Here is a 20,219-nt window from a genome sequence, read left to right on the forward strand (position 1 = left end):
AAAGAGTACGTTCTATAACCAGAACTGTTTATTAATCTAATCGTACATATTCCACATTTTGTTCAATAACACACACGACAGGTTTTTTGCTGTTTATTTCGGATAAAAGGCTTTCAATATAACAAGCAACCAATAACCACACACAGGGTGTTGTCAGTCAAATATAGTGCAACACAACCCTTGGCTTAATGGTTGCTCTCGGATACAAAAAGAGCGCAGAGTCATTTGTAGCCCAGCACTAGATCACAGATTACTAGACCGGGCAGTGAAAGGAAATTGACAAGAATAAAAAACACCCGCAAACAAACTATTCCTGTAATCAGTTCTATGACTACACAAACCTGGATTCTTTGCCATCGTAGTTATTTCGACTCAAAGAAAATTCTTAGTCTGGAGCAATGCATGAATGAAAATATACATCACATCATTTAGTCCCACAAATATTCAAGTTATCATTGACACAACTGAAAAAAATAACATCTGCAATTTATTATTGTCACATTGCATCTTTGCTTGATTCCATGCTACATTGGAATTGCATAAGCTATACATGTACAATATCTCAGAGGCCTTGGTTTAGCAGAAAGGCCTTTCAGAGTAGGAGTGTAGTTTGTGTGAAATAGTGGTTAGGTGCATAATTTCATTCATCATAGAAAGGGGTGTGAAAGGAGGGGCGGGGGGACTTGTCGATGGGGTGGGGTGAGGTAGCAGAGAAAAGCTGAAGGCAAAGGAAGGTGAGAAATAAATAACGGTATAACACTAAACAGATGCGGAGAGTCAACTTGTTTAAAAGGCACTTGGAAGACAAGGGAGAAAAAAAAAGCAAAGACGCAGTAAGCTCAAGCAAAAGCAGTTTTTGGGATCTATCGTTTGTAATGATTTTAATTCCGACTATAAGGCAAGTCAAAAGAATGTGTAACATATATGGATAAAACCCCAAAAAGCCTATCTTAATGTAAAAAATACTTCATGTTGGCCATTCAAAATAAAAGGGTAATAATAATTACAAAAGAGGCATCTCAAGCAACTGTATAAAAGTGATGCATAGCCTTCAGAGCATAATATGCCAGAGTCAGTGGTTCAACAACAATAATAATAATACAAAAAAATAAGAATATAAAATGTATTTAGAGCCTAGCCATAGTGGTTGGTCATACTTAGCATAGCAGTGTGCATCACAACATGTCGCAGTATGTGATTCAGCTTTGGTGAGCCTAAAGTGATGATTGTACACGTCCTTAATCTCACTGCAGAAATCCAACATTCACAACTAACAAACAAACGCCGGGGCAACAAACCCTTTTCCTGTGAAAACGTACAGGGGACCTCTCTCGGATTGGCTTAATTAACTTGGCTTAAGTATTTTGTATCCATTTTGTTGCAATGCTTTGTATGGATGAAACATGAGTCGATGGTCCTGACAGCTTGCCCTCCATCATCATAGTGTTCTCCCTCAGACAGCATTTAGGAATGGAGGACGATATGGCTCAATAGAAAAGTTCCTACACACACACACACACACACACACAAACTAACCTCCGTTCATTTTTCTTCATGGTTTAGTAATCAGCCCCGCAAGACAAGCAACAAAAAAGGCATAAATTCTGTTGTGCATAAAATAAAAGGAGTATTTCTTGGTAAGGCTGTGCCTGATGATGGGTTGGGCCATGTGTCTCTGTGGCATGGTGATAACTCCGTGACATGGGGGCATTGAGAACCGGGGGGGGGGGGAGAGTAAACTTCTACAGTGGTCCTTTTGAAACAACAGTGACCAGGAAGTTAACACTGTTTGAAATTGTCCCATCGGAGAGAGTTCAGAGTGCCTTATGTTTTCTCAGTGCTTATGTAAAACGGGAGGGCCGGGGATTCATAATCAAACGCTCAATCCTTCATGTGATGGAGGCTTTTTGGAGAGAGGCCGCTCTTTCTCATTGGTCAAGCAGTTTGGCATTGGTCACTTCAGGTTGAAGGACAGCAGGGGGCGCTCTTCTCTCTTCTGCCAGGGGCTCTTCTTGTCTCCGTCGTCATCGGGAGAGGCTGCCAGCAGGTCCTTGGGACTCCTCAGGGTCTCTCCTTCTGGGAGGGGCGAGGGAGGAGGAGGGGACACTGAGGAGGAGGAGGTGGGAGATGGGGACTCGGACCGGGCTATGACCTCCTCTAAGATATCTGCATGGCCCTTGACCTCGTCCGACCTCAGGTCTCCCGCTGTGCTGTCCTGAGGGCTGGACTGGGGCGACTCCCCCTCGCTCCCTCCCCGCTCCATGTCGTCCACGTACACCAGCTGGGTGTAGGTGGCCATGGCTGGGGGCGGGCTCTTCGACGTGTCTTTATTGCTCTCCCCGATGTCCTCCATCTCCTCCTCCCGGCCCTTGCGGCCCAGTCTGGGCTCGTTCAGATCCACCCCAGAGTCCAGGCTGGTGTAGTTGGCGTTGCGCCGTCTGCCACCACCAACACACCCCCCTCCCCCACCTCGTACACCTCTGTCTCCGTGCCTCGGACCCGTCCCTGGCATGTTGCCCTGGCAGCCGGCCCGCTGGAGGTCGATGTAGGAGTGCCGGATGTGGGCGTTGGAGTCGCCTTCCAGGGAGACGAACCAGGCGCGCGGGTGTGGCAGGGGCTTCCCTCCCCGCAGCGCCATCAGAGTCTTCTCAGCCAGGAGCGTGTCCTCGCTGTTGATCTCCACCAGTCCCCCCGCCTCCCCCAGCCCCGTGGGGATGGAGAGGGACTCTGAGAGGCCCAGCTCCTCCCGCTCGCCCCGCCCGGCGGGCCCGGGCCCACAGCCCCCGTTGGCCTGTCCTGGGGGCTGCTGGGAGTGGGAGGCGTTGAGCTCGGCCTGGAGGTCCTCCAGGTCGCTCTGCTGGTCCGTCTGCAGCAGCAGGGCCTGGCCGCACAGCGGGTGCTCCCCTGGGAGCCGCATGTAGTGGGCCGGGATCACCAGGGTGGGTCGCACCCGTGGGTAGCCGTCCCCGCCGCTCAGGAGGTCCAGGGAGCCGCAGCACAGCAGCTGGCCCGGCCGCGGGAGCAGGGGCGGGACGGGCCGCTCCAGGTGGTCCACCGAGCGGGACAAGAGGTAGTCGGGGGGGGCGGCCCTCCACCACATCGGCCCTGCTGGGCGTGAGGGGAGGGGAGGACGGTGACAGGCAGGCCCCTTCTCTGCCGCTGCCCATCTGGCCGGCCAGCGCCTTCACCTGATGGGCCGACAGGCCGTCTGAGACGTGGTGGGCCGAGGAGGAGACGGAGGTGTACGACTGGCGGTAGCCCCTGTCTGCCGGGGCGCAGACGGCCGCCTTCTGGGGGAAGGAGTCCACAGACTGCCGGTAGTCGCGGCTCCGCGGCGTCAGGTTGCCGAGCGACGAGCCGTGTCGACTGTTGTCGGCCAGGGAGGAGCGGCTGAGTTTGCCCCTGGAGACGAAGTCGTGCTGCTGGTGGTTGTTCTGCTGCTCGTAGGAAGAGGGCTTCAGCATTGGCGTGGTCAGATCGGGTTCAGTCGCCGTAGACACCAGCTCCACCTACAAAATACATTATGAAGAATATTGGTATTCATTCAAATGCGATATACGGGCTAGGGGGGGGGGGGGGGGGGATTCAGAAAATATTCGGTTCGGTTTATATCACGGTTTTGGGGTCATGGGTTTCGGTTTAGTACGGTACTTTTTGAAGAAACAAGGGAGTGTCTATACTTTTATATAGATGAGAGATAGAGATATAAAGATATATATGTAGATACATATATTCTGTTTCCGTCTTCTGTTTGATATAACGAGTCGTAATGAGTGGTGCTGCGAGGCCTACCAAGGCTTTGAGCAGTGCTGGAAGTTATAGCGCGGCTGCAGCGCGGCGCTGGTGTTGGAGCAAGACCCATGTACGTTCAATGAAGAAACACTGCTTTGATTGTATGGGGGAGCTTCAAATGATCATAAAACTAAAAAGTTGGTTTAAGAGCATGCGCAGAAATGCACATGGAGTAAATAACCTTAGCAGCCTGTGATTATTAGTAGGTAGGGCTTTTTGGTATAGGAGCAGAAGCGCGAATAGTTGGTTTGTGAGGAAAGAGACGTCTGCTGAATGACATGAACGACCGTGAGTGAACTGATGGATAAGTGTTCGGGACGGCTACCCTCCCTGGAGTCTTAGAGATGCGTCAGTGGCGCTCACCTCGCTGCTGATGTGGTTAAGGTGGGACATGGAGGTGGCCTGGTCCCTCTTGCTGCTGTCCAGAGCAGAGGAGAGGGTCAGCTTCCGTTGGGACCCCCGTGGCTTCACACAGCGCCGCCTGACCACCGGCAGAGATAAAGGTTTGTGTCACTAAGAGCCCCACAGCTAGGCTGGGGACATGTTGGCTCTTGTTTTCCATTTATCAGAACACATTGAATACGTTGAATACGTTCTATTGCAGGATGTGAAAATGGATTAGGAATTGGGTCCAAGTTGATGATAATTCAAGGGAGGGCAGTGTTTCCCCTATATGCACCTAGCAGCGGCAGTACGCCGCTGCTGAAATACGACCGCCGCTGCTGCATTTTTTTTTTAACAAGAGGAGACGAGAGCTTCAGCTTATCTCTTTCAATTACGAATGTTCTAGTGTTTTGCACTACGCAAAGTAATATAACATTCCGTGCGCTACCGAGGTAAATTCACACACATATAAACGGAGAGGAACTTCCGTAAAGTTGCAAATAAATTGGCAGATTCTGTATTTGCGGTTCAATAGATCATCAGTGAAACATCGTTGTGACACAATTGATTGTAGTTACCTAAAGAACCAGCTACAGCATTGTTTTCTTCCAAACGAGCCGTCTTTAGCGAACGGTGAATTGCATTGGCTTCTATGAGCTGTCGGTTTTCAGCCGCGAGCTTAGGGACCGTCTGCAAAGCGCAAAACTGAAAACGACCACAATGGTCAACTTTCAATAGCGTCGCCATTATTGACTCTAGGGCCTAAAAACTCATTCCATAGAGGCATGGCCTCTTAATGGTCCTACTACAACCTTTAGTTTTGGAAAATATAATAGAAAAATATCAATATTTTTTATTTAGGAACAATTTCAATAGCGTTGCCATTATTGACTCTAGATCACCAAAACGTTTTCCATATAGGCATGGGCTCTTTATGGTCTTAGTTTTGAAAAATATATCTACTTATTTTTAAGGAATTTTCTTTTAAGCAAAAATGTCGATATACATTTTTTTTAGCAACAATTTCAGTAGCGTCGCCATTATTGACTCTAGGGCCTAAAAACTCATTCCATAGAGGCATGGCCTCTTAATGGTCCTACTACAACCTTTAGTTTTGGAAAATATAAAAAAAATATCAATATTTTTTATTTAGGAACAATTTCAATAGCGTTGCCATTATTGACTCTAGATCACCAAAAGTTATCCATATAGGCATGGGCTCTTTATGGTCTTAGTTTTGAAAAATATATCTACTTATTTTTAAGGAATTTATTTTAAGCAAAAATGTCGATATACATTTTTTTTAGCAACAATTTCAGTAGTTTCTCCATTATTGACTCTAGAGCCCCAAAACTTGTTCAATAGAGGCATGGCCTCTTTATGGTCCTACTATAACCTTTGTGATGGGAAGAGGGGAAGGGGCGGGAAGATGCATTGGTTTGAGGCACAGACCTTTTCGATTGATGTAGTATTTGTGTTATGTGATTTTACTGTATAGGGTGGTTGTTGATATCATGTATTTTTTGTTAAATAAATGTAAATAATTGTTTTAAAGATTATACTTCTAATATGTTTAATCTCTCCATATTTCTCCGGCTCATTACTGTGCACAAATGTACTGTATGTACACCCTTCTGTTGCCGGCAGACACATAGAAACCTCCCGGCAGGGTGCGCTATGTGTGCACAAAAAATTAATTGCGAGCAGAAAATAAAATGTTCACCTCCGCTGCTGCAACTCCATCCTAGGGGAAACACTGGATGGGCATGTGTTCATATACATATACTGTATTTCTATAGAAACTTAAAATAAATATAACTTGTATCAAATTAAATCCATCGCTTTAGAGGAATATTGTTTCTATTTAACTATTGGAAGATTTGTCAGCAGGCTAGCAACTTTGAATAAACAAAAAAAGTCTAGACCACGATATAATGTTTTGTTTCCATGCTGCACATAACGCGGCTCTGAGGCCAAATGATTTCACTGTGTGAAGCTGCATTCAGCACTAGCTGTGTACCATGGTTTTAAAATTCATGATTTTGTCTGTCCACACATGACATCATCATTCTGCTCTTCCATTTGGGAATGATGTGAAAATGCAGATGTGATACGCTTCTGGGTAAACTCCTACACACCAGAGCCTGATCGTAAGACAAATTGGCAATTACCAAATGACAATGCTGAACTATAAGTGCACAAATGATTCTCTCCAGTTTGTGAATTTACGACCTCCACATCACATTTACCATTTTATGAGATCACACACACACACACACACACACACACACACACACACACACACACACACACACACACACACACACACACACACACACACACACACACACACACACACACACACACACCTGCAGTAATAGAGCAGCAGGCAGAGCAGGCAGAGCAGGATGAGTGCCATCCCGCCCAGGATGGCCAGCAGGAACACAGTGTGGTATGTACTGATGTCTTTGGCAACCAGCAGACCTGGGGGAGAGGAGAGACACCAGAGGGAATCAGAGGTGAGCCGATGGAGACACTGAACTGCTGGTGTCAAATGCACAAGGTCACCCTCTTACTGTATTTATTGCTTCCAAGTTCCAAGTACTTATGAAAAACAAAATGTTGGAAAATTAGCTGACATGCCTCGGCTTAAATTACAATGATTCGCCACTCCTCATATCAAGTAGAAGTGTAAATATATCTCTTGAACACTTAAAATACAGTCGTGATTAAAACCATGATTCAGGGCGAGTGTTTGGAGAGTGAGGATCGATGGCGTAACTGGGACAGTGTGGGAAGAGCTGCTCACCGGAGTGCAGTGGGGACATAGCCGCCACCCAGTATCCCAGCTGAGGAGCGATGTAGGTCATGCTGAGCTGCTGACCCTCCCTCTGCACGTAGCCCAGACTGCTCTTTAACCAGGCCCCTGTGCACACGCACACAAACATACACTTAGTCATTTCGCAGAAGTTTTAACCAAAGGAACTTCCAAGTGAGGCCAAAACCACATTAGAGAAACAAGTTTAAAGAGATGCATGACCAACCAAAGACCCAGAACACGCAGGCATGATGGCACACTTTGAGAATCAGGCAGCATGTTTCCGGCAGACACATTCTCAGTCAGTTCTTAAAAGGCTTGTTTGAATAGCAACCTTGCAATGGGCAGCTGGCTCTTATCAACCAAGAATAGATTTGACATCACCGTGCTTAACTACACTGCAGTTGTTCATTTCAAGATATTTAGGCACCAACAACTAGACTCCGCCCCTAAAATTCTTGGAGCGCTCATAATATCCGAGTAGTAACATCTTGGAAGCGTTCAAATACTAAGGCCAAATGTTTTTGCAGTTCCACATTTCACCACAGGGGGGCAGTATTCACAAAGAGTCGATGGGTTGGATCGCGTGTTGAAAGCCAGTCGGCGTCAGAGCGTTAATAACAGCACCGGGGTCCGCGTCACAAAATAACCAGCGGGATTGATTGATTGTTTAACACTAAAAGATTAGAAGGAAACAAAACACACCCTCAGATCTGTGACCCTCGTCTAGCGAACGTGAGAGCCAGGTGCCTCGGTTATTTATAGCAACGTCAAGCAAAGAGCTGTGTGTTTATGCATCTGCATCAGAGAAAGAAAAGGGAAAAGGGAAGGAAAGAGAAAAGTCTGAGGAATAAAGAAGAGGGAAAAATATTATCAGGAGGAAACGATGGGGGAAAAAGAGTAGCGATGGAAACAAGATAAAGCAACAATACTGGACAAGATGGGAATGTGGTAGAGAAGGAACAACTGAGTGACTCAGCACCCTCCTCCAATACTCTATCCCTCTTGGTCATCAGACACACAAACATACACCTTCACACACACACACGAAGAACTAAATACGGTGCTAGTCTACCTATTTGGAATGGGGCCAGGTGTGTGTGTGTGGTGTGGTGTATGGTGTGGTGTATGGTGTGGTGTGGTATGTGTGTGTGTGTGTGTGTGTGTGAGAGAGAGATTTAAACACGCTGCGACTCAACCCAGGAGAACTTGGCAGCAGCTGTTTGCCAGCCCAAAAGCCCATACATGCAACCAAAAGTCCATATCATCCAACTTCTGCCTTGTTATTTACAGAAAACAATCTAAGCTAGGGGAGTTGTGGACATCTGTGCTCTCCCCTGCTCTCTGGGCCGTGTGTTTTCTAAACTAAATCCCCTTGCAGACACAGCATGGGGAAGAGAACTTGATATGTTCAAGTGTGACCTCATCCTTCCTTGTCATACAAAACATTCAACGATGCCAATACGACTGACAGTTGCACAAGTAGAACAGGTTTCCACAATAAACATTGGAGGTTTTCCTGCATCCTCTAAGAAACTGGTTGACTCGAGTGTCTCGTTCAGAAGACTGTTTTATACTTTGTGTCTGAAGCACTGTACGCAGTTGTTCGAATCTCTACTCAGATCATGCGCACATTGGCGTGCAAAAAAAACTCAGACACACCACACAGTGACTTCCTCACTGGAGAAAATCCACTTGGAAGCTTGCCATTTTGCTGCGCTATTTATTTGACTGGTTGCTAGGAAACAAAGGCCTATTCGAATGAAGGGGCTAGCGATTGTGTCTGTTGTGGAAATCCAGCTAGAGGCTCTGTGTGTGCTGCCATGCTATATATGTGTGGCCGTGGTCTATTAAAGCCTGTTTCACTGGGTTACTAGTGTTTGTGCTTGGATTTAGGATTGAAATCCTGAAAGGCCATCAGAAACTTGAGATTATATGTTTCTGATTGGCCTGTGATATAATATTAATAAATCATTTAATGCACTGAAGTATATATAACATTCAGATTCAAAAGAAAACTGTCTGTAAGTATACAATTGGTAGACTTCATGCAATGACTTAAAAGACCATTTGTTCCCAATAAAAATATCAACTCCCTTTCCTCTTGAGAACATATATATATATATATATATATATATATATATACACATATATATGTAGAGTTATAGTTACTCTTCCAAATTGGAGGTAATGAACCTTTTGTCAAATTCAAAACCAATCCCAGATTCTTTAATATAGTAAACACAAGTCTTATTTCTAATGGTCACGCAGGCCCACGGTTCCATTATTGATCTCCAACATCGATCCCAAATTACCCTCCATCGACAAAGCCAAGGAGAAAGGCCGCATCGCATTTGGCTTCCGTCCATCAGCAAATCACTGCCGGGCAGTGGGAGGGCCGGAGGAGCCGGGTGTCGGAAGGCCGGAAGGCTGACCCCCAGGGCCGGGAGACCCTCAGGGCCGCAAGACCCCGGAGGAGGGCCCCGGCTCAGGGCTTGATGCTCTGCATGGGCCCGGTGCCATGGAGTCTCTTTAGTGTGACCGGGCGCTAGCCAGGAGATTACACATCAAGGTTCCGACCCCGAGCTGCCTAACACCATCCACACTCAGCTCTGTGCACATTTCTGATAGATTAATCGGGAACCTAATGTGCTGTTGCGAGTTTGTTTTTTGGGGAAATTTTAATAAGCGTATTAATAATTATATTCTTCAAACGGCTACAGCGCTGCAAGCTCTGCATGGACTGTGAGCCGTTTGTGTTGGCCGACCGTATTACTGGTTGATTTCACAACAACAAGTCGGTGGAAGTCTAGGCATCTTATCTACCCCAGACCTTCATGTGATGAATGGTACACAATGGACACAGAGACTAAGAAACACACAAACAACGGTGAGTCAATAGGAAGCCCTCAAAATATCGCTGCTTAGGAAATTGAGCCAAGACAGTGTGATTGTGTGATAGTGTGTGTGTGTACTCAATCATGCGTGTGTGAATGTGTGTGCGTTTACCCAAATGGGGGTCAAATCTCCACGCTGGGATGTGATCATTCTCCTTCAGGCCGCAATCAGCTGGCAGAGGCACGGAGATGGTGATAGGCTCATGGACCTGCAGCTCCACTCCGTCGCTGGCCAATAGGTGAACAGAGATGGCCGCCACAGGGGTCAACTCTAATTTCTTCTCAATCTCTGTGCGACCCACAGGAAAAGCAGCAGCAGAATAAATGGTGTTAGAACAACACACACACACACACACACACACACACACACACACACACACACACACACACACACACACACACACACACACACACACACACACACACACACACACACACACACACACACACACACACACACAGATCGATGGACTGAGGCTTAAGGGGGGTGGGCTAGAGCGTCTGATGGTGGGCAGGGTGGGGGGGTGTGTGCGGGGGGCATTAAATGGTGCAGAAGAAAGAGTTGTCAAGGAAAGGATGGACAGGAAGGGAAACAAAGCAGCAGTGGCAGGACAAGGAAACGGGGGAGGGAGTGGGGAGTTGGAGACAAGAGCTGTCACAAAGGAGGAGGTGGGAGCGGGGACATGGCAAGGGAGGGTTGGGAGCTTTAAGGCGTATTCGATCATGAGGAGATGGAACAGCCTACTATCACACACACAGAAGTGTGCAGACCTGAACATGCACACACTCATACATGTCACACTGTGCCCTGAAGAAGGACTCGGGAGACTCATGGAGGAACAGGGAGAGCACACACACGTTATTGTATTTCAGGAGGTCAGATAGAGGGGCCTCTCCAGGTTTTTGGTTTTCGATCTCTCCCCCTCCCATCCCTTCCAGCATTATCCACTGTCATCCTCTCTCTCTCTCTCTCTCTCTGTCTCCCCCTCCCTCTCTCTCCCTCTCCCTCCGCCCCAGTCATCCTCAGCCTCATTCTCTCCTGCTTTATTTATTCCTTACTCAGCGTTGCCTGCTGCAGAAAACAGGATCACACCTTAAGCTCAGCACTAGTCTGGGTGGGGGGGTCTCACCTGTGGCATTGGTCCCCAGGCCGAGGCCCTGCAGATAGGGGAAGTGCTGGAGCTGTGTGGGCGAGCTGGCCACTGTGAGCAGGGCGGTGAGGTTGGCGTAGGACACGTTTGGAGGGAGAGTCAGGGCCCTGCGCGGGAACTGCACCCACGGCCCGGTGCCTGGAGCACACACAGACACACACACACAGACAGACAGGGTGAGGCCAAAATAATACAACAGACTTTTTCAAAGTAGCACAGGGAACACACACACACACACACACACACACACACACACACACACACACACACACACACACACACACACACACACACACACACACGGTTTTACCAGATATGGGGAGGTGGCCATCTTTCTTCCTAATGCCTTTGTAAAGGAAAGCCTTGTGAGCTGGCTTAATGGAGGCGTTTAAGGATCGATCCCCTTAAAGACAATGATACAAGGCTAATTATATCCCGAGCTAGGAATTCCCCTTTCACTGTGGTTTAGGAATGACTTTTCTCCCACCATTATCTTGTGCCACCTCACCTTGTGTAGCATAAAGCATATAGCCCTCTGTCTGCTTTACGCTGGACTCACTATGGTGATGTCATGGCGGTTCCAGTGGAGCCCGAGAGCACATTCTTGGGCAATGAGACACAAAGCCAGCTAGTGTGTGTGTGTGTGTGTGTGTGTGTGTGTGTGTGTGTGTGTGTGTGTGTGTGTGTGTGTGTGTGTGTGTGTGTGTTCATGCAATCATATAATGAAAATAGAAATGCAAATATTCAATGATTTTTGTGTCAGCTCATATGCCCTTCTTTAACTTAAGTTCTCTCCGTGTAAAAACATTGATTGAAGACTGATGTTGCCAAGAGCCATCCAGTCTGGTCTACAAAAATAACCCCTCATTCACTCTCTTTCCCCCCCCACTCCTCTGTCCTTCTCCATCCCCCCCCCCCGGCCGGCCTCCTCTCCTCGTCTGTTCCTCCTTCTGTCAGACAGTGTCCCGCCCCTCCCCCACTCCCCCATTCTCTATGGCTCCACCCTGCCCACCGACCACACTCTCCACCTCCTCCGCCCCTGTTCTCCCCGTTCAGTCTCCTCCCTCTGTCGCTGGCTTTATCTCTCCCCAGGGCGCCCCTGGTTTAAAACACGGGGACAAACGCCCAGGCGCGTGTGCTCTACGCTCGGCCCCCCCCGGCCCGGTTCATATGCATTGTGTTTGTGCACCGCTGGCCGGTGTGGATCACTAATCATGGAGTGCACTCGCACTCCCCTCCGCTACATCCAATGACCGCCATCACTATCAGTCATAGAGAGACAACAACAGACCCCATGGACAAAAGAGACACTTTTTACTCAAAGTAATTGGGGAGGGGGGCTTATCCAATGTAATTACACGCTCCTAAACAAAAGAGCTGAGCGAGGCCAGCCAGGAAAACGATCCCTAGACGGATGTCTCCGTTTAGGAGCTCAGACTAAAAAAAGGGGCGGGCCCTTTTATTTATTTTTTCATTTTGTTGAATGTGGGGGGGGTCACTTGGGTCAAGGACAAGCAGGCATATGCACACTTTGGGGAATTTGCACACACACACACACACACACACACACACACACACACACACACACACACACACACACACACACACACACACACACACACACACACACACACACACACACACACACACACACACCTTGAAAGCCAGAGACGATCTGGACGACGTCATCGTACACCATCAGGGTGGCGGTTCTCTCGGGCAGGAGCTCCAGGCTGAGAGAGGAGAAGACTGCAACACAGCACACATTACCACACTGCACACGACCATGCAGGAGTCCACACCAAGCAACCCAATAGAGCCTGGCACTCGGAAACCACTTGGGCCCAACCGAGAACAACAGACACAGGTCTCAATCAGTATTATATATCATTTAGTAAATCCTCAGCCCTCATTGGTGTGTGAGGCCAATGAGTGAAGTCATGGGACAGGGCGGAGCATAAACAACACTTCATGACCTTTTGACCTTCTGCCCCAGATATTGTCCACCGAGCAGGGGAACTCTAAAGTACATGTAGACTTGTTTGTTCCAAGCTGATGTTTATTTTGTGCTTGGAGGTTTTAGGAGTAGTTTCTTTGTCCCAGAGCGCGGTGCAGGACACGAGGCCGACCTGACATACTTCATTTCACTCCTCTTCCTTCCTTCTTTCCATCCCTCTATTGTTCAGAGTTGCTAGCGTGCTAATCCAATTGGCCGCCGTTCCGTTGGCTTATGATAACACCCCCAGCCCCCTGGCACACCTCGCCTCAGCACACACACAAAACTTATGCGGAGCCCTTGGATCAATGTGTGTGTGTGTGTGTGTGTGTGTGTGTGTGTGTGTGTGTGTGTGTGTGTGTGTGTGTGTGTGTGTGTGTGTGTGTGTGTGTGTGTGTGTGTGTGTGTGTGTGTGTGTGTGAGAAAAGAGGCTTAGTCCCCCTTGCTGGGTTTTGGCATCCATTGTAATAAATTAGTAATGGCACAATCCACTCATCATTAGCTCGCACACCTGGTGCAACTCACTCATTTTCTCTCCCTCTCCCCCCCCTCACAAACCCACCTCTCTATAATCACACTTTTTTGATTCACATACAGCCGGTAAGATGGAAAAAACAGACCTGCAAGCACTTCCTAAATTCAATAGCCCTTCAGCCTCAATGTGCAGATTAAGTTCAGCGCTGGCCATCAATGGAACATACTCATACTAAAGAGAAGGGACAGAGAACACGACACACACTCACCAGGGAGTCTGGAAGGGGTCCAGGGGGCGGACCTTGGCACATAGCCCTGCTTGGTTGCGGTGACGACCAGCAATGTCCCAAGGCGGTACGGGAAGCGCAGGTAGGCATTGCCCTCGGCTGCCGATGTTTCCACAGCGACAGAGGTGTGGTTGCTAAAGAGCTCTATGGTGGCCCCTCCCAGGGGCCGCCGGGTGCTGGCATCGCTCAGGTGAACTTTCAGCGTCACCTCTGGGGACAGAAACACAAAACAAATCAAATAATCGACCAATGTGTGTTTGTTGTTGTGAGGACCGTCTTTGTGAAGTCGGATGATACAATGTGTGCGCGCTGCTGAAGGAGCGAGACGACATTGAGATAACAACGCATTTCCTTTTGTTGCTGCGAGTTTAAACCCCGGCAACACTTTAAAGGACCATTCCACAGTCCAACCAATCACAATAAGGATGGCCCTCTCACTGCTCCCCGGTCTGTGGTCAGCAGCTCTCGCTTCTGAAACAATGGACTGCTTCCCTCTCTCAAAGAAGCCGTTGGAAAGAACTGTTAGGTAAACAACTGCAATAAAACACCTTGTATGATGGAGTTTGCAGGTATGAACAAGTCAACCGGAACTTTCTTTTGATTTCACAAACAACATAAAAGCAGCAAGGGAGGGTTATATATTACTGTTATGCATGTGGAACAGGCAATTCGGGTGAATGAGGGTCTTTCATGGATATTGAATACCTTTTTTTATCTCAAGTAATCTACTCCTCTACTTAATACAAGACCAACCACCCCCCCCCCTTCTCTCTCTCTGACTGCAGTGCAGTACTTTCTAAACTAGCACCGCTTAAATGCCAAGTGTGCAGAATTCAGAATACTCTTTTCTCATATAGAAAACGTTTGAGAGCACACAAACACCTAACAATAGAGGTGACACAGCACACCACACACTCCTGATTCTCAAAACCCAACACTCCCCAATCGCAACATCATAAACGTGTCTTTGGTGTCAAGAAACATGGCTGACATCCTAAAGAACAAAGACCGAGTCATGGAGATAACGGTTAATATAGTAAATGGACTGCACTTATACAGCGCTTTTCTAACCAGTGGCCACTCAAAGCGCTGTACAATATTGCCTAATATTCACCCATTCATGCACACTTTCACACACCCACGGCGGTGTCAGCCATGCAAGGCGACAGCCAGCTCGTCTGGAGCAGTAAGGGTGAGGTGTCTTGCTCAGGGACACGTCGACACTCGGATAGGAGGAGCCGGGGATCGAACTGAAAACTTTCCAGTTACCAGCCAACCCGCTCGAACTCCTGAGTCACATGCCGCCCCAATGGGAGATGGTGGGAACTTAAAGATGGGCTGTACATGTTGCCTCGTGAGTTGGACTCTATAGTGCACAGCCGTAACCCTCTCGCCTTGTCCACCATGGCTTCTGTCAAGAGTACCACTCAGCGTGGCTCCCTATTGGCCACGTGATTCTAGCTTTCCCACGAGACAATCCACTCACTGCGTTCAAGGCTGTCCTCGGGATTCCCCCACACTCAATATTGAACACGTTTAATGTTCGCGTTTTCGAAGTATTGGGAAGTAAAATCCAATATTAACACAGGATATTGCAAATTTGCTAAATAATCGTTGGAACCATAAAAAAATCTGGGGGAACCTGGGCATGAAATCGGGCAGATCATCATTGAGCGAGCATGTACCCAGCAATTCTGACCCACACTGACCCGTCATGTACTGGTCACTGGTAGAGTTGCCTTTTCCATTCCCAAATGCTTGCCCTTCACCACCCCACCTCACTGCCACCAAACGATGTCTCATCAATCCTCTCCGTCTCACTCGCCTCTTGTGTCCTCCTGCCCCGTCTGTATGGAGCCCAACCCCCCAGCAGCAACATGCTCAGAGTCCCAGCCACCCTCTTATGTATTGGACCATGTAGAGGAGTTCAACATGAGTGCAGGCTCCACCAAAGAGCGCCACACAAGATTATAGCGCAGAGCCATAGTTATAGAGGGCCTTGGATGCGGCAGAGGTTTGGCTGGATAAAGTGTCAATCTTGAACTCAACACATTATTACCCTGAAAGCCACAGTGTGAAATGCTTTTCTGAATGGGGCTCTGGCCATAATTTCTCCATAACATACAATGCTACTGCCGCAGCAAAGGATCATAATAACAGAATGATGGAGCCTCCAATTTAGATTGTTTTCAAAGCAGTGTCGTGAAGGGGGGGTAGGTGAGGTTTAGAGGGGGGGCAGTGGGTTGGAGAGGGGGTAGGTAAGGTTTAAAGCAGGGGGCCAGTAGGGTGGAGTCTGGGTTTATAAACGCACAACCTCACTTCCTTTGCGATCCATAATCAGGGATACCAGCTGTGCTCACTTTAAGGAACTCCTTTGGGAGAGCCCCGACACACACACACCACAAAATGCAAAAGGTCCCTCTCAATCCTCATCCAATAAATCACAGAGTGATGGAATCATTTTTTAACCAGCATGAAGACTCCCTTCAGTGTGTGCGTGTGTGTGTGCGTGCGTGCGTGCGTGCGTGCGAAAGAGACGTGAGCGAGTGTTTGCGTGAGGGAGTGTAGAATATGGTCATTATAGTTGTCTGACCAGTGGTACTCAGATCATTCATCCGAGGCCACGACAGCCCACCCAGCAGGGTGCCACGTTTAAATGTGTCTACCACCATTAGTAATGTATGGCATGCAGGCAGACAATGACATTTTTTTAATGTTTGTATGATTGGTTCTGCCAATGTTAGGCCATGTGGTGGTTATTTAGTTATCCCACTGATGAAATACTGAAGGTGAGCTGAATAGATGAAGACTAGTGGTATGACAGGCTAGTGGTATAACAGGCTAGTGGTATGACAGATGACAGAGGGGTTGATGAGGTGAATAGGGCTTCCAATGTGTCTTAAACAGGCTTTCAGTGTCAACAAAGCAGCAGGCTTCACCCAGGACATTAACTGCTCAGGGCAGATGGTAACTTGACTTAAAGGAATCATGATCCTAAACACTATTATTATAACTTCTCCAAGTTCTAATACTCAACAATACCGGCTACATTTACATCACAAGTGCCATCGTGTATGCCCCCTGGTCCAGTCATAGTATACAGCTTTGGGCGTAAGTTCATTTAGACAGGAGTCGCTTGTCTGTGACGGTAGATTTGTGTGTTCATATCAAACTCCACTCTGGTCTAGATTCAATACAAGTAAAACTAGTCCTCCATTGAATGTGTGTTCAGGCAAGCAGCTCACAGACCCGTTCATATCACTACCATATACGAACCAAGACGCAAGGCAACACCAAACTATAGCCCAGAACGACAAGCCAATGATCGGCCAAGACATTGGTTGAACCTCCAACTTAAAACAAATCGGCTGTTTTTAACTAGACACACAATGATGTATAAACGTGGCATCATTATCCATCCCTCCTTTCTCCTGTCTGGCTGGAAGGATTATAGAGCAGTGGGTTGCTCGCTCCATTAACTCAGTAGGGGGCAGAGCTATTAGCCGACGTCATTATCTCCACCAGTACGAAACCCAAGACCCCACATCCCTAAGTCTTGCATTAGAGAACGCATTACCCTGTATGAACACACATCAGCTTCTCAGCTCCTTCCCCATCGTGAGATCAATGGTGGTGATACCTGAATACTATATATAAATGATATAAGCAGTCGACCACAAAGGCTTACTAATGTGATGTTTCCTAACTGTGAACACTGGCAGTAAACACTCAGGACTCAGCTTACATGGCTAGCTGATGACAGCCCCATGCCTGGCTACGAGGGTTTCCATGGTGCAGATGCAAAGCTATCCCTATTATGGGCAGGGGTAATGCGAGTGAGATCTATATCTGTGGGTAGAGTCTCTCTGCTCAACACAGCTGTGCTCTCTGCTGGACCAGGACAGCCCCACCCGGGGGACAATGGAAGGTCGGTCTCACCTCCCCGAGAGTGACACAGGAAATATTAATATCAAAAGATTTTCTTTTTATTCATCATAGCTTTATTGGCTTTCTCATTACAGCCGACACACAGCAGTGGCACAGTCTGGCGATGCACCAGAGAAGAGCAGAAGCATTACAGGTCGTTAGGGAGGGTCATGTGGGTAAGAAGTTGACCAGCTTACCTGGAGGAGAAGGGGTGAAGTCGTAGAGCGATAACAGCCCTTCAGTGACATGCTGAGGCGCGGGGCCAGTGTTAACCTGGCGTTAATGCATTAAGGTACTCCTGAATCATTAACCTGAGCCTAATATTATGGACACGTGGACGGACACGTGAAGCAACTATAACTGTGGTAAATGGTTGTGTTAAAATTACACAAACAACAGAACTTTCATAATACTACATCTTCATTCCTATAACGTTACTTCGTGTTGATCTGATAGAGCTGTGCGTCGGATCTCATTGGGAGATCATGTGGTGACCAAGACCCCGTGGCGGCATGCCTCCATCAAAGATTAACACAATGAAGAGGAACACTTGATGGAATGATTTAAGTTTAAAAACGTCTACACATTCATAGACTGTCGTCTTCCAGATTACAATAATGTCACCATTGCTGCATTGTTTAATAACTTGTTGCCAGTTAAAATCTGCATAGGGATCAATCCCTACCATCACTAGAAGAGACAAAGGATGCTCTCGGGTGAGTGTTTTGTTATAAACGGTGGACTCGGACGGATGGATTAAATGGTCCTCGATGCAGGACGCGTTGGGAAAATACGCAACATGAAGTTGGGGATGCTCGCCTACCTCGGCTAACCCGCTAACACAAGCTAAGGGGCTAGCAGTACCATTAGCCAGCAAGTTAGCAGGCTGCTGGGTTAGGATGTAAAAGGTAAATGTTCAGGAGTTCTGGTTCGGAAAACATAACATTTTACTTGACTTTTACCTTCGGCGCCATTGTCCTCCTGTAGTGTTTTGGAGACGACCGTGGAGATAAGGTATCCCAGGAGGGAGAGCACAACCACACTGGTCCCCTCCACAGCCCGCATCACTGCAGATGTGTTTCAATAGAAAGGATTATGAAAAGTAACAGCAGCCAAATAGGCTCTTCTCAAACTCGGCGTCTATATCAGCAGATTACTCCATGTTTCAGAGCCAGCGGTGCTTCGGGTTTGGCTGTGATGTATGTCCCTCTGCCCGCTTCGCCACCGCCAGTCCTCTCGCTGCTCCGCTGGTTTTAGGTTCAGGGAAGACACAGCCCCGTTCCCATACCTATGGCCAGGCAGCGCAGCACCAACAGGCGGCTACTCGGCTCCTGCCCTAGTCCGACCCACGTCCTGCATGGAGCTTTGCTGCCCCCTGCAGGACATAGTGTATATTGGTGTAAGAAGCTCTGCAGCCTCTGAGCAACGCATCAGCAATCACTGGCGCCACTAGGCTTTTTTATTCGGGCTAAAGCCCCGGATATTATTTAATTAGCCCCGAATATTTTTTTTTGCTTAAAATATAAATACATATATACTTTCTTTAATATTTATTAGTATATTTAATGGTAACTATGTAATGCATTAATTCAATTCAGTGTAGAAGTGATAATATATAGATAATATAATATACACACATATATATATATATGTAAGGTCTGTTTCACTTGTATTCATTTTACTCTGAAATAACTTGAATGGAACTTTAGATGTTTGGGGATAAGCAGAGGCGGGCCGTACTATTAAGCCCAGTTCAGACCAAAGATTCGCCTCGCAACTGCTTGCAACTCGCAACTCCTTGCGACTCCTTGCGACTTATTTTGCTTGAGAGTCGGCTAGAGTTACTGTGTTGTCATTCTCCACTACTTCTGCATTGGAGTAAATAGTCGGAGCTTACAGTTTGTTAAGATTAACCGCTAATCGGATACATTGCATTTTCCGTTAGTTTAATTTGTTTGATCTGTTTTTGTTTACCATCGGCTCAACTACTACCTTAAGATGGATAACTTAATTATAAACAGGCCTAGTAGTAATGTTAGTTAGAGTGAAATGGTCGCAGTTTTTGCAGTTGCTTTGATCATGAAAAGGAGAAGATGACGAGTTAGAAAGCCGAGAATATGGAGCCGCAGTTGGGTACTTCAGCGGCAGAAACAGGGTGCCTACGCCAATCTCTGTAGAGAGCTGGAAGTCGGGGATATGTCAGCTTTCTCAAATTTTACACGCCTGTCCCCGGTCCAATTCCATCATCTGGAGGATTTGGTGAGGCCTTTAATACAAAAGGCGAACACAAATTTCCGGGACTGCATTTCAGCTGGCGAGAGACTGACGATAACTCTCAGCTTCTTCCCGGGACCGGGATGGAGTAAAGCCGTGACGTACAAGTTGTTCTGTGCTGTGATTGGCTGAAGAGAAAAAGCTACATCGTCGCGTTCTAAAACTGGACCTGGCGATTTGACATGTTCAATCTCTGGCAACTCCTTGCGACGGCATCAG

General features: G+C 47.5%; 1 protein-coding gene across 1 annotated transcript; it reads right to left on the reverse strand.

Moving 5' to 3' along the window:
• Nucleotides 1-79: 79 nt before the first annotated feature.
• fam171a1 (family with sequence similarity 171 member A1) lies at nucleotides 80-19,145 on the reverse strand. The gene is given in 10 exon segments (XM_030370901.1): nucleotides 80-3,082; nucleotides 3,084-3,509; nucleotides 4,156-4,273; nucleotides 6,546-6,660; nucleotides 6,986-7,102; nucleotides 10,004-10,180; nucleotides 11,022-11,180; nucleotides 12,699-12,791; nucleotides 13,782-14,009; nucleotides 18,689-19,145. Coding segments are annotated over 10 exon segments (2,664 nt in total). The 5' UTR covers nucleotides 18,792-19,145; the 3' UTR covers nucleotides 80-1,954.
• Between the last annotated feature and the right edge of the window lie 1,074 nt (nucleotides 19,146-20,219).

Source organism: Gadus morhua, chromosome 11 (genome assembly GCF_902167405.1).
Source record: "Gadus morhua chromosome 11, gadMor3.0, whole genome shotgun sequence".
Taxonomy (NCBI): Eukaryota; Metazoa; Chordata; class Actinopteri; order Gadiformes; family Gadidae; genus Gadus; species Gadus morhua.